Here is a 14857-nt window from a genome sequence, read left to right on the forward strand (position 1 = left end):
TAGATGGATGTAAAACAACATGGAGTAATGGGAACAAGTAGTGAGCTGGAAAATACATTCTCATTCAGTTTTTTTATTTGTTTATTTTTAACAAAAGCCTTATGTGTACCAAGCAAAACATCACAGGCAAACCACTGGGTTGTCACCTCTGATCTAAAAGTATCTGAAATGTGTCCTTTCTAAAGATGGGAAGAAGATTGTTTAAGAGTAGTACAGAGTAATATGAAAAATCATACTTGGTGATGTCATTTCACATTTCTAGTTTATATTTTGGTTACTTATTCATTAACAAACAATTCATTTGTTTCAGGTATGATCAAGTTATTGTATGTGTGTTTTTTCTAAACAAATAATTCCTTGGCTGAAATATTTACAGTTGATATGATGTCTGGGAGAGAGGGAAGTGGGTAGAGCTATAAAAGACGTTAAGATTGGACCTGGGAATTCATTACACTATTCTCTCTACTTCTTATTTTTTGTTTCTTTAATAAAATAGTTTAGGGCCGGCCCCGTGGCTTAGCGGTTAGGTGCGCACGCTCCACTGCTGGCGGCCCGGGTTCGGATCCCCGGCGCGGACCGACACATGGCTTCTCCGGCCATGCTGAGGCCGCGTCCCACATACAGCAACTAGAAGGATGTGCAGCTATGACATACAACTATCTACTGGGGCTTTGGGGGGAAAAAAAAAAAAGGAGGAGGATTGGCAATAGATGTTAGCTCAGAGCTGGTCTTCCTCAGCAAAAAGAGGAGGATTAGGATGGATGTTAGCCCAGGGCTGATCTTCCTCACAAAAAATAAAAATAAAAAAAAAATAGTTTAACATTTTTATGTGAAATAATATGTTGAATTAGTAATTCAGGAATGCAAATTGGTTGCTTTCATATAAACTCAATGATAGGATAAATATTCATTATTTATGCTTATTGATTTTATACAAAGTATATGGAGCACTTTTCTAGGATATCCATTTTTAAGGATACTTATGTAAATAGCAATATTTTACACCTTTGAGAAAATAATTAGTATAGAAGAATTGTTAAAATGTTGCTGGTGATAAAAAATTATTTATGATTAAAAATGTAAAAAAACAATGCAAAGAAATTGTGATTTTTAAAAAGTGAAGATCAGAAGCAAAGAATGTTTTACACTGACCTAGGAAATAAATTAATTATTAGTAAGTGTTACTTACTGCTTACTCTCTGCCAGACACTGTGCTAATTGATTTATGTACACTATCTCATTTTACAAGTAACAAAGCCTTATTCAATGAATTTAAACAAAAAGGAGAATTTATCACCTAACAAGAAGTCTGCAAGTAGATAAGCTCTAAAGTTGGTTAATTCAGCAGCCCACAATGTCCAAGGATTCAAATTCATTCCATATCTCCATTATGATGCTCTTGGATTGTCTTCAAGCTAGCTATCCTCATAATTGCAAAATGGCTGTTGTAGTTCCAGGTGTCAAATCCAGATATGACAGCTTTCAGCAGAAGTTTTTTCTTTTATCCTTGTATCCCTTTAAAGGAAAAAAGAAAAACCTTTCCTAGAGACCCCCTAACAGCTCACCCCTCATGACTTATTTCCCACCCTTAAACCAGACACTGGCAAGTAAGAACAGGTATACCATGATTACTTTAGATCAATAAAGATTTACCCCTCAACAAAGTTTAGGTCACACTCCCTGAACACAAAGCCTCCTAGGGGAGAGTGTTTACCTAAATAAAACTGTGATTCTGTATCAAAGGAAGGAGGGAAATAATCTACTACAGCTATCATCACTGTTTTTACAGTAGGGCAACCAAGGTACAGAAAATTAGGTAACTTGCCAAAAATCACAGAGTTTGTAAGTGGTAGATCTGGGAATTGAGCCAGATCTCCTTCACTCACTCCTAACCCTGCTCCTATCACAACACTATTCAGTCTCCCTATGGAGACCATGCAGTGTTTTGGAGGGCTTGATGGTGGCTGCAGCAGACCTGAAGATGTTAACAGAGCTTTCCCACTCCTTCATTTCCCGTAAAAACCTTTGAGGTAACCACGTGAGTTTAGACCTCCAAATAAGACTATGGGAATTTAAAGACAAAGTATTAAATATGGTTTCCTACTTTCAAGTAGTTTCTAATTTAATTATTTCTGCAAAATAAGCAAAAAGAAAACAGCAGATGGCATTTATGGAAGACATAATTGATTATAATAGTGAATCAATGCCAAGGTACTTCTTAAAAGTATGTTTGATTTGGGAAGGTTTTATGAGGTAAGGATTTCAAAACTACACTTTAAAGGAAAAGGCAACCTAATGAAAGAGTGAAAATATGCACCAAGGAAAAGATTATCAAAAGAAACTACACGCAGTAGTTTGTCTTCAGGACACCCTGAATAACTCGTGCATCCCATTGGGACTTCGGAGTTTTCTTTTCAGTGCATATTTCAAGTTTTTTATTTTTTATCGTATGAGATGATTCTGGTCACTTGCACAGACATTTCCCTATTAAACACTCACAATGTGCAAAGTACTCATGTATTTGTTTTGTTTATGTCTGTTTTCGTAGGTCAGATGTCCTGTAATCCTTCCTTTGGCGGCATTGGAAAGGGCCATTTAATGAGGGAAGTAGATGCCTTGGATGGCTTGTGTTCTCGAATCTGTGACCAGTCTGGTGTACATTACAAAGTATTAAACCGGCGTAAGGGACCAGCTGTTTGGGGTCTGAGAGCTCAAATTGATAGGAAACTCTATAAGCAGAACATGCAGGTAAGAATAGGGCATGAAAACAGGAGAGATTATAGTGATTGTTTAATTGTTGTGTTTCAACTTGGGTTCTCTTTTGACAGAAAGAAATCCTAAACACACCACTGCTTACTGTTCAGGAGGGAGCTGTAGAAGATCTTATTCTTACAGAACCAGAGCCTGAGCACACTGGGAAATGCCGTGTCAGTGGTGTTGTTTTGGGTATGTATTGGTTATAGCTGATAATAATGTCTCAAACTCCATGTGAGAAATTTATTTTAGAACAAAGTATGGTGATGTTTTGCTTATTCTAGGAAATTGTGTTTTCTCTTCATGGATGAGGAAAATTGTTTGAAAAAATCATATTTGTCTTCATTTTGACCTTCATGAAGCTCAGTCAAATTCTGAGCTCATCTATACCATCTTGGTTAGGACTTTATGGCCTGTACAATTGTGTCGTTTTCTCCTGGTGTTTCTCTTGTAATTGTTTTTTTCCTAATTATGACTTTAAATTTTTTAAATTTATATTTTATAAGATTATATATTTTTTATTTGCTATATATTTTTTAATCAAAATAACACACGCACATAATTTTTTAAAAAATCAAATAGAATTTAAAAGTTTGTATGGAAAAACAGTTCTCTCTCTCTCCAGACTTAACCACTTCGATGTTTTAGCTGTCACTTTTCATATATACTTCCCTATTTTTAAACAATATGCTTATATTTTTACTCCCTAAATTATCAGTCTTACACATTATCTATTAACTTTTTGTTATGGTAGCTCTCTTTAATTTCTTACTTTTTTCCCTCTGTCCTTCCAATATAATTATACCATAAATTTTGGTTGACAGTATTTACATTATTATGATTATTTAAGTATTGTTCACTGCAGACCCAGGTAGTATGTTATGTTTGTTTCCTTTCATAACCTGTTTGCTTTGCCTTGGGTTAATAATTGCTTTATTTTTTATTTGCTTATTTTACCTGTGTACCTGTTCAACTTTTTCATCAGAAAACAACTATCATTTTCTCAATACTCAAATAACCTATCAATTCTGTTTTTTCTTTGGTGCTTCCCTCCCACAGACATCACCTTTCACACCCCTCAGCCCCCTGCTGTAATCAGGACAGTTGCTCTCTGGGCCTTCTGCAAAGATGTCATTTTGTGATTTCCTTTCACCACTGTGCTGTGTTACATCCTCCCTTGTTTCCCCGGACCCCAGTCTGTCTCTTTCTTACTACCTCATTTTGCTGCAGCACATCTTCCAGTAGCTTCCTAAGAAAAGATTTGTGAGAGGTAGATTTTTTGAATCCTTACATATCTAAAAATATATTATTCTCCCGTTAGATTTGACTCTTAATTTGGTTGAGAATAGGATTCTAGTTTAAATCTTTTTTCCTGAGAGTTTTGACAATCTTGCTCCACTATCTTTTAGCTTCCAGTTTTGCTGTTAAGAAGCTCAGTGTAGGCACTGATTTAAATTTTTTATGTATGAGATTTTTTTTCTTTCTGAAATCTTCTAGGAACTTGTGTTTGTCTCTGGTGTTCTGAAATTTTAAAACAATGTTCCTCAATGTAGTCTTTGTTCATACATTGTGGTGGAGCACTAAGTGTTCTCTTTCAGTGTAGAAATCTGTGTCCTTGACTTCTGGGGTATTTTCTTCTATTATTTCTCCATGCTCTCTTTCTGTCATTTCTATCCCTTCTTGGATTGGTCGTCTAGGTTTCTTTTTTTTTTTTTTTTTTTCAAAGATTTTATTTATTTATTTTTCCCCCAAAGCCCCAGTAGATAGTTGTATGTCGTTAGTTGCACATCCATTCTAGTTGCTGTATGTGGGACACGGCCTCAGCATGGCCGGAGAAGCGGTGTGTCGGTGCTCGCCCGGGATCCGAACCCAGGCTGCCAGCAGCGGAGCGCGCACACTTAACCGCTAAGCCACGGGGCCGGCCCTCGTCTAGGTTTCTTCTTCTTCTTTTTTTTTTTTTGTCATGTTGCCTTACTTTTTTAGGAGGTTTCCTTAACTTTATTGTCCAAATCCTTGTAATGAATTTTTTAAATTTATAATATTTTTCATTTGTAACCAGTGTCTTTTTTTTCTGATTGTTTCTTTTGCTTAGCATCTTGTTGTTGGTTTCTGAATTTGATGTCTTCTCTAATCTATATAAGGATTTTAATTACCGATTTTGAAGTTTCGTTCTTTTTTTTTTTTTTTTTTTTTTTTAATAACCATCATCATTTATTGAACAACACTTACACATGTCAGGTTCTGTTCAATGTAATCCCATCTCTTTGGGGTTGTTTTGAAGATTAAACATTTTAAAGAGGAAACAAGGAAGGCACCAAACAGTTACATGGTTTGCCCAGTTTATACAGATATTAACTGGTAGACTCAGGATTCTAACCCTGGTAGAATGACTCCACACTATTTGGCCTTCTAATATAATTTCCTTTTCCCACAGATCTGAAATACCACCTTTATAATATACAAAATTGCCATAAATATATAGGTTTATGGACTTTTTATTCTGTTTCAACAATCTATTTCTCTATTTTTACACTACCTTCTGATCATTTAAAATATCTAATCCAATCATGTTATCCACCCTAATTAAAATTTTAATAACTCCCTATTGACCTCAGGACCAAGTCCAAACCCTTTAGCATGTCATGTTAGGCCCCCTTCCTTCCACTTCCTACCTCTGGAGTCTCAGATGTGTGTACAGGGCCCTACCCCTATGCTCTACTTATAAAAACCTTCTGGTAGTTGTCTGAACAGGCCAAGTACATTCATTTCATAGAACATCCATGTCTCCATGTTTTTGTTCATATGGTTCCTATGTCTTATTTTCTTTCCTTGGGCAAGCACCTATTCATTTGTAAAGATTAACTCAAACATTACTACCTCTAGCCTTTCCTCCCTCCCCATCCCAACCAAGCAGAAAGAAATCATTCTTTCCTCCTATATGTGTCTACTCCCTCATACTTTTATCCTAGCATCATTATTTTACTGTGTTTATTCATCCACAGGTTTCTCTTTCCCACCATAATATGAGCATCTTTTAGGGCAGGACCATATCTTATTAAGTACCTAGTATAACCTTAATAAATATTTGTTGAGTAAATCAATATAAAACAATGACCATCAAATTGTGTGAGCAGTCACCTGATTTACAAAAAGATGCAACAAATTTTAAAATAATACAAAATATCGTTTCCAAAACAACATCAAAATGTGAGTGTATTTAACCATACTCAGCTCATAACAGAGCAAATGGGTGAGTGGAATAATAATTCATGCTATAGTATGTTTAATGAACTGGCAGCAGAGAAAGTTGGTCGAAAGAAGGTAGAGGAATTTTTGCCTTTTAAGAATTAGAACCGAGGGGCTCCATAATCATCTGGCATCCGCTCAATGTTGTACCTATGGTTGGAAATGTACATGATGGGAACTCCAGGGATCTTCCGGATTCTTCGTTTAAGGTCCCGGTCAACAGTGGCCACAATGTAACACTTGTGCTGAGTTACTCTCTGTACTAAGCAGTCATCCGCATAGGTTCCTTTGTGTGTGCACGGTAATCGTTCAAATCTTGGATCCTTGGCAATTCTCAGAGCCACTCGATACTTCTGCCCCAATTTCTCAATTTCAGCCATTACACAGTCAGTTATACAAGGGATACATTTGGCATACAGACAGTCCATCATTGACTGCACTAAGTCCAGTTTGGCTTTAATGGAAAAGTTGATAAAGTTGGTATCAACCAGGATGTGGTAAGGTGGGCCCAACTGTGTGTTATATTGGAAGAATAAGCAGGAAGGGTGCTGGGGGACTTCTCTTTCCTTGAGTGCAGTGGGATCTTTCTTCTCTTTCTTTTTAGGTTTTAATCTATCCTTTTCTTTGAGCCTCTGATCTCTGAGACTAAGCATTCGCTTCATGGTCGCATAGTTTCTTGCTTTCTTTTGCTTCCCCTTGAAATAGAAATTTTAGAGTTAAAATAGTTGGAAATACATTGCATCTTTTTGAGTTCCTTCTTCCCTCCTCTTATTCTCTTTCCCTCCCAGGTCGTCTTATCCTCTCTGACCCAGCCCGCCTCTCTCCCCAGCCGCTAGTGCATAATAGGCACCGCTCGGCGCAGTTTAAAAGCTAAGATCAAAATGAAAATAAGCAACGGGAATATGGGAAATTTCGCTAACGCCTGACTCCCTCAATATCCGCCCAAAATGTGGTCTGACGACGTCCCTTCTTGGACCCTCCTCCTGAAGTTTCTTTCTGATCCGTGTATTGTTTTCTCCAGATTTCTTTATTCTCTTTGCTGATTTGGGCTGCTCCCTTTCATGTACTTGGCTTTCTTCAAGTCTCTAGGGAACTTTAGTTGTCTGTTCAGATTTTTAAATGAGGCACTAAAACACTGATTGGAAGATTTGTGTGTGCACAGTTAGTTTTATTGCTTGGCCAACTCTGTAGTCTGGGGCTTAGGGATTGAACTGGCCTTTCTGTTGCGGAACTCCCGAATATCGATGTCTGTTAGTTCTCAGGAGAAGAATCAGTCTTCTGCCTAGGGGACTAATATGGCTGCCTGCTAGCATTCTGGGAACAAAATGGTAAGAGGAGCTGTGCTAAAGAATGTCATTATTTAAAATACAGATCTTGACCTAATTCCGCTGTTTTAAAGTTAATTTTTATTATAGAGTTGTTAATTTTTTTGAACAGGGAGTACATACACATGGTAAACAGTTTAAAGGGGACAAAAGAATACAGAGTGAGAAAGTGTTTTCTCTCTCATCTTGTCCCCCAGCCAACCAGTTTTCTTTCTCAAGAGCATTGCTAGTTTCTTGTGTAGTCTCTCTACTTGTGCTTTTATATGTATCTTCATGTGTATGTATATACTTTTTAAATTTTTTTCACATAGTAGTAGCATTTTATATGTACTGTTCTGTACTTTTTTTTACCCCACTTAATCTGTGTTTGCTTTGCTTTTGGAGCTATGTTTCTTTTTTAAAAGTTTGTCTTTTGGGAGCATGTCTGGTGGCATAGTGGTTAAGTTTGTGCGCTCTGCTTCAGCAGCCCGGGGTTCGCAGGTTCAGATCCCATGGGCACAGACCTACACCACTCATCAAGCCATGCTGTGGCGGCAACTCATGGATAAAATAGAGGAGGTTGGGCATGGATGTTATCTCAGGGCCAATCATCCTCAGCAAAAAAAAAAAAAAAAAAAAAAAAGTTTGCGTTTTTGTTCTGGTGATTACTTTAATAACTATGATTTTATATGATATGCTTAATCTTCACTTTCTTCTGTCAATGTTTATTGACTTTACAAACAATTACTAAATTAGTTTTATTTTCATTTCCTTTTCTCTCCCCTGCCTCCTTTCCTTTCCAGATTTAATGTTTATATTATTTTTATTAGTGTAGACTTTTACACCTTTAAATTACTTATACTTCTGCTACTTAATTTAGTATTTTTAAATGCTATTTTTTGACCCTGTCTATATTTTATAGGCCCAACAATACAATTTTTTATAGTGGTAAAATATACATAAAATTAGCCATTTTGACATTTTTAAGTGTACAGTCCAGAGTCATTGAGTACATTCACACTGTTGTACAACTGTCAGCACCCTCCATCTCCTGAACTTTTTCATCATTCTAAACTGAAACTCTGTACCCGTTAAACAGTAATTCCCTATTACCCGAAGACTAACCTCTATTTTCCTGTAAAGTAGATCTGTCTGTAAACAAAACCTTTATATATAGATTTCAACTACTTCTCTCATTTTCAGCCCCACGCTTCATTCCTACATTTCTTAGTTCTCATTCTCAGTTCTCCAGTTTCTGAGCCTTTGCAAGGCAAATTAGTTTATTCTCATTAGTATCTTCTCTTTGGATTCTTGCGTTACAGCCCTCTCCCCTCTGCTAGATCAGAATTGTCAATCTTCCAGCCGCTTTCTATCTTGCAAAAATATTTTGAGATTTCTCATCTTTTGACAAGTTCTTTCCTATTACTTGTCTTTGTGGTTTTATACCTCTTTTGTTCCTTTATTTTATTTTCTTGCAAGTTTCAAGAGAGAGAAGAAATTAGGTGAGATAGTCTGTCATATTTAACCAGAAGTCTAAAATTAATTAATTAAAAAAATTAACTGACACTAACTTTTCAGTGCTGATATGACTTTAGGAACATGTGCATTGGCTGACGTTATTATGCTCTCCCTCCCAGCTTTCTTGAATTCTTGAGATTGATAACAAATAGCCTTCTTACTCATTTAAAATTCTTTCTTAAGTTTCTAAAGACAAAGTTTTTCTGTAGTTTTAATGGAAACTAGTCACATTCCACTTTGATCTATGGTAACAGAACACGATTTTCATTCTCTCTCGTCACTTAGTGGATGGAAGCACAGTGTATGCAGAGAGTGTGATTCTGACTACTGGGACGTTTCTGCGAGGCATGATTGTAATTGGATTGGAGATGCATCCGGCAGGACGTTTAGGGGATCAGCCTTCCATAGGGTTGGCTCAGACTCTGGAGAAGTTGGGGTTTGTGGTGGGAAGACTGAAGACCGGGACTCCACCCCGAATTGCCAAAGAGTCTATTAATTTCAGCATTCTAAACAAGCAGACACCAGATAATCCCTCCATACCATTCAGCTTTATCCATAAGACAGTGTGGATTGAGGTAAGATAATTTATGAAAATCTGGCTTTACAGCTGATATTGGCTATTCACAGCAAGTTATAGCCTAACCATTTCTTTCTTCCTTTTTTTTTTTGGTAGCAGTTCACTTTACATCACTATTGCTTAGGGTACAAAAAAGTGATCTTTAAAGGATTAGCTAATTTGGCTAATTGGGTGTTTCCCCATAAGTTCTTAAATTTCATTACTTTGATAACTTTGCCTATTAAAACTTTCTGAAACAATTTCAGACCTACAGAATAGTTGCAAGACTATTAAAACAAACTCTTATAAACCATTGAAATTCACCCATTGTTAATATTTTCCCATATTTATCTCTCTATATAGACATATAGATATATATCTATGTATTTAATGTATAAAACAGTAATACATTCTTATTTTTTTTCCTGAATCATTTGAGAGTAAGTTGCAGAGATCATGATACATTGATACAGTGCCGTTATCCTAATATAAAGTCTATGGTCAGACTTTGCTGATTGTCCCAATATGGTTCTTAATAGCAACTTTCTTTTTTTCCTATCTAGGATCACATATTGCACTTAATTGTCATTTCTCTTTAGTCTAGAACAGTTCCTCCAGTCTTTCATGATACTGATATTTTTGAAGAATACAGGCTACTTTTGCCTATCTTTTGAATAAAAAAAAATGTGTATTGTGTGTTTAGAATTGAGGACTAATAATTGATGGTCCTAGTTTCTGGTGAGAGTTATCCTAATGAGTGGCTCCAAATATTCTGTTATTTTGAGCAAGTCACTTTTATATTTTTGCTTTGGTAAAATGTAAATCATGATGATACTTTCTTAGTGTGTATATTTTTACTTTTTTTAAAATAAATTTTCAAGTTACAGAAAGTAGAAAAAATGGTATAATGAATGTGTCCATCACCTAGCTTTAACAAATAACATTTTTTGGCATTCTTGTTTCATCTTTCCTCAACACTTTCTTCCTGCTGAGTTTTAAAGCAACAATCCCAGACATCACATCATTTAACTTATAAGTGCTTTGGTTTATGTCTTTAACAGATAAGAACTTTGTAAAAATCAACCACGATACCATTATCACCCAGCAAAACATAATTTCTTAACATCATCCAATACTCAGTGTTCAGTTTTCCCTAGTTGTTTTTTGTAGTTTTAAAATATTTATTTAAAATGTTTACAGTTTATTTAAAATGTTTTTTACAATTGTTTTATTTGAACTAGGAACCAAGGTAAGGTCCACACATTGCATTGGATGATGTGTCTTAAAACAGCTCTTTTTTTTTTTTTGACATTTATATGTGGAACAAACTGAGTCATTTGTACTCTAGAATTTCCCACATTCTAGATTGGTCTGATTTCATCCCTCTGGTGTGTTAAACATGTTCCTTGATCCTCTATATTTCCTGTAAAATGATGGATCTAGAGGCTTGCTTAAATTTAGGTTCATATTTGGGGTTGTTTTGACAATACTTAATAAGTAGCACTCGGCATCATGCATAGATTTAATGTCTATAAAAGTAAGTGCATATCATGTGTGCAATTTATTTGAATAAGAGGCAGACTAATAGAGAAGCAAAACAGTGTTGTAATTAGTCCTATGTTTTAGCCAGAAGATCAGCTGCCATGTTACTTGACTCACACCAACCCTAGAGTGGATGAGATTATCCTTGAGAACCTTCACCTCAATAGTCACGTTAAGGAAACTACAAGAGGACCCCGGTAAGGACAAAATATCAATGCTCAGTTACTTTAAGGGATGATGTCAACCCTCTTTTGTTTGTTTCATTAACTTTCTTTATTTCAATGTCCTCTCCTAGATACTGTCCCTCCATTGAATCAAAGGTTTTGCGTTTTCCAAACCGTCTGCATCAGGTTTGGTTGGAACCTGAAGGATTAGATTCTGACCTCATCTACCCCCAAGGGTTATCTGTGACGCTACCAGCTGAACTTCAAGAGAAAATGATCACATGCATTAGAGGCTTGGAGAAAGCTCAGGTGGTTCAGCCAGGTAAAGAGAATCACAGCTGCCCTTCAGTGTGAGCTCAGCATCACTTTAGCAGGAGACCTTAGTTACACTCATGCTGCTTAGAGCTTCAGAAGACAAAGCCCAACATCTGTGCATTTAAAATAGTCTTCTGTTTTGAAGAGCACTTAATAATAGTCTTTGCATCTCTACCTTGAAGCAAACCCAGCTCTGTTTTTACTTATTTTGTATCATTTATTCTTTGGTCAGGCTATGGTGTTCAGTATGATTACTTAGACCCCCGTCAGATCACTCCTTCTCTCGAGACTCATTTGGTACAACGGCTCTTCTTTGCTGGACAGATAAATGGCACCACTGGTTATGAGGAAGCTGCAGCTCAAGTAAGAGCTTGTTCAAATGTTATTATAAACAGAAAAGGACTATTTAACTGCTGTACCTCCTTTTAATGTCTGTTATGATAACTATATAGATGTTATATACAATTCATAACTGTAATAGAAGACTTCTTTCTGTTGCAAGATAATATGGAGACGGCTACTGTATACAATAGGATTTAAAAACACTTGTGGCCTTATTACTCTTTTCTGAGCTCCTAGATCTGATGTCATATTTTGATTAGATTTGTTTGTAGATTTGCTTCTGAAATTTATAAAGAAAATTTAGGGGCCAGCCAGTGGCATAGGGGTTAAGTTCATGCGTTCAGCTGTGGCAGCCCAGGGTTCACCGGTTTGGATCCTGGGCACGGACCTACTCACCACTCATCAAGCCATGCTGAGGTGGCATCCCTCATAGAAGAACTAAAAGGAAAAACAACTAGGATATACAACTGTGTACTGGGGCTTTGGGGAGAAAAAAGAAAAAGGGGAAGATTGGCAACAGATGTTAGCTCAGGGCCAATCTTCCTCAAAAAAAGAAAGAAAGAAAAAATTTAGTTCTTTGAACATAATTTTATTGAAAATTATCATATTATTACTCCTTTTAAGTGGGAAGTTGTGTTATTTTTACTTCTAAGTGGGAAAATGCTAGAAAAGTCTTACCGGTGGATTTTTTAAAAAGATTAGCCCACATAGGCTTATTGGGAATATTAGATATTTCTGAAAACAATGAAGTGGTACATTACCCATATTCTGTTTCTGAATAAGGATCACATTTTCTGTCTCTGTTCTATCCCTTCTGGGCTGTGTCTGCTTTCTTACTGCCCCATGCTGTTTTTTGCAGGTAGTGTTCTGAATAGGAAAGCTCTTTGTTCAGTTCATAATAGCCATTTAAACATTTCAGTCCTCTTGTAGGGTGTGATAGCTGGAATCAACGCAAGTCTTCGGGTCAGACAACGGCCTCCTTTTATCATTAGCCGAACAGAAGGCTACATAGGAGTCTTGATTGATGACCTCACCACACTGGGTACCAGCGAACCGTACCGTATGTTCACCAGCCGAGCCGAGTTCCGTTTGTCACTGCGCCCCGATAACGCCGACAGCAGGCTTACACTCCGAGGTAAGTCTTCTTGAAGTCCGGTGACCAGGTTTACTCTTCTATAACACCTCTCTCATTCTGTTCTTTTCCTCCCTCTTCCAGGGTATAAGGAAGCTGGCTGTGTGTCCCAAGAAAGATATGAAAGAGCTTCTTGGATGAAGTCTTCTTTAGAAGAAGGCATTTCTGTGCTAAAATCCATTGAGTTTTCAAGTTCTAAATGGAAAAAGTTAATTCCAGAGGCTTCTATAAGTATCAATAAAAGTCTGCCTCTCAGGTATGCATTTTTAATATAAACATTTCTTACTATTTACAGAAAAATGAGATCATTTACAGAAAAAAAACATTACCTATAGATTCCCTACTTACACATTTTAAATGAATGTAGCTTACTTTTGGCTTCTTTTCAAAATCCTTTAGATGTAGCATCTCTTTATGCAGTATTAAAAATATATACGATTTTAGGGCCGGCCCCGTGGCTTAGCAGTTAAGTGCGCACACTCCGATGCTGGTGGCCTGGGTTCGGATCCCGGGCGTGCACCGACGCATCGCTTCTCCGGCCATGCTGAGGCTGCGTCCCACATACAGCAACTAGAAGGATGTGCAACTATGACATACAACTATCTACTGGGGCTTTTGGGGATAAATAAATAAATAAAATTATAAAAAAAAATTAAAAAAATATATATATATACGATTTTAAATTATTACTTTTAATTTTTATATAACTTCTCTGTGGCCTCCATTGAGTTCTGGCTTTCCTAAGATTTAGAGGGTACAAACCAAGAAATATTTGTTTGATGAGCATGGAGCAGTTGGAATGGTCTCCTGTTGTCTGTGACCTCCAGCAAGGAAACCTCTCTGATTAAGCAGAGTGTTCTAAATTCTTTGGACTCACTTCAAGAGTCCCTTACTACATTTTAGGGGTGTTTTGTCCTTGTTTTTATCATTCTGGTTATATGGACTTTGAGTCTAAGGCACATTAATGGAGAGCTTTTTACTTTAGAGATATATTCCTAAGGACCTTGCATAATGCAAAATCTGCATATTTCAGCACTAATTTTTCCCATTAAAAAAAAGTAAGCTGTGGGCCAGCCCCATGGCTTAGCGGTTAAGTGTGCGCGCTCTGCTACTGGCGGCCCAGGTTCGGATCTCGGGCGCGGACCGACGCACCGTTTCTCCAGCCATGCTGAGGCTGCGTCCCACATACAGCAACTAGAAGGATGTGCAACTATGACATACAACTATCTACTGGGGCTTTGGGGGACAAAAAAAGGAGGAGGATTGGCGATAGATGTTAGCTCAGAGCCGGTCTTCCTCAGCAAAAAGAGGAGGATTAGCATGGATGTTAGCTCAGGGCTGATCTTCCTCACAAAAAAAAAAAAAGAAAAAAGTAAGCTGTGCCCATTTTGGCCAGCACAGATACTAAAATTGGAATGATACAGAGAAGATTAGCGTGGTTCCTGTACAAGGGTGACGTGCAGAGTCATGAAGTGTTCCAGATTTTTGATGTACACCTGAAATTTATTCAGTGCTAAAAATCAATGTTATCTCAAAAAACTTTTTTCAGTAAGCTAATTGGGGGGAGGGGGTGCTCAGCAGGCATCTGCAGTTGTAGCTTAGAAGCACAGATGGGGCATAAATCTTGCAGCTGTGTCTTCAGTATATGTTTCCCTTTTCTTTAACCTCTGTTTTCCTTGTGAGGGATTTTTGTGGAGTTAAAGGTATACCCATTTTAATGCTGCTTTTTATTATCTAATGTTTCCAAATACTCTCTCCTTAATTAACAGCCTGGCATAATATGTCCTTGTTTGCTTTCATCCATCATGGTGTTTTACTGTTTACAACTTCTGGTCCCAAGTTTTTACTTTCATGGGAATTTCCCAAAGCACTGGCGCCCCTGTTAGAGGATATTAAGCAGATTTTTAATTATAGTAAGTATTAAAGAACCTGCATAGTAGTCACCCACACTTGGGGACCTCATTCACAGGAATGACAGCCTGAT

At 37.0% G+C, this 14857-nt stretch overlaps 2 protein-coding genes and 1 non-coding gene across 3 annotated transcripts in view; 2 read left to right on the forward strand and 1 right to left on the reverse strand.

Moving 5' to 3' along the window:
• MTO1 (mitochondrial tRNA translation optimization 1) overlaps positions 1-14857 on the forward strand; it is a 39422-nt gene that overhangs the window by 2571 nt on the left and 21994 nt on the right. The window contains exons 2-9 of the mRNA XM_004422035.3: positions 2549-2748; positions 2829-2946; positions 9108-9397; positions 11005-11117; positions 11216-11406; positions 11632-11762; positions 12672-12876; positions 12958-13129. Of these exons, the coding sequence (XP_004422092.2) occupies positions 2549-2748; positions 2829-2946; positions 9108-9397; positions 11005-11117; positions 11216-11406; positions 11632-11762; positions 12672-12876; positions 12958-13129 (1420 nt within the window). The remainder of the gene's footprint in view (positions 1-2548; positions 2749-2828; positions 2947-9107; positions 9398-11004; positions 11118-11215; positions 11407-11631; positions 11763-12671; positions 12877-12957; positions 13130-14857) is intronic.
• On the reverse strand, positions 5955-6713 carry LOC106800547 (rRNA-processing protein FCF1 homolog). The gene has a single exon (XM_014781066.2). The coding sequence runs from the start codon at positions 6660-6662 to the stop codon at positions 6102-6104; it is 561 nt and encodes a 186-aa protein (XP_014636552.1). The 5' UTR covers positions 6663-6713; the 3' UTR covers positions 5955-6101.
• LOC147914481 (U6 spliceosomal RNA) lies at positions 14253-14360 on the forward strand. Its single transcript, XR_015555286.1, has one exon. It is a non-coding gene; the product is annotated as a U6 spliceosomal RNA (small nuclear RNA).

This window comes from Ceratotherium simum, chromosome 19 (genome assembly GCF_057802395.1).
Source record: "Ceratotherium simum simum isolate JZ-2026a chromosome 19, ASM5780239v1, whole genome shotgun sequence".
NCBI classification, from domain to species: Eukaryota; Metazoa; Chordata; class Mammalia; order Perissodactyla; family Rhinocerotidae; genus Ceratotherium; species Ceratotherium simum.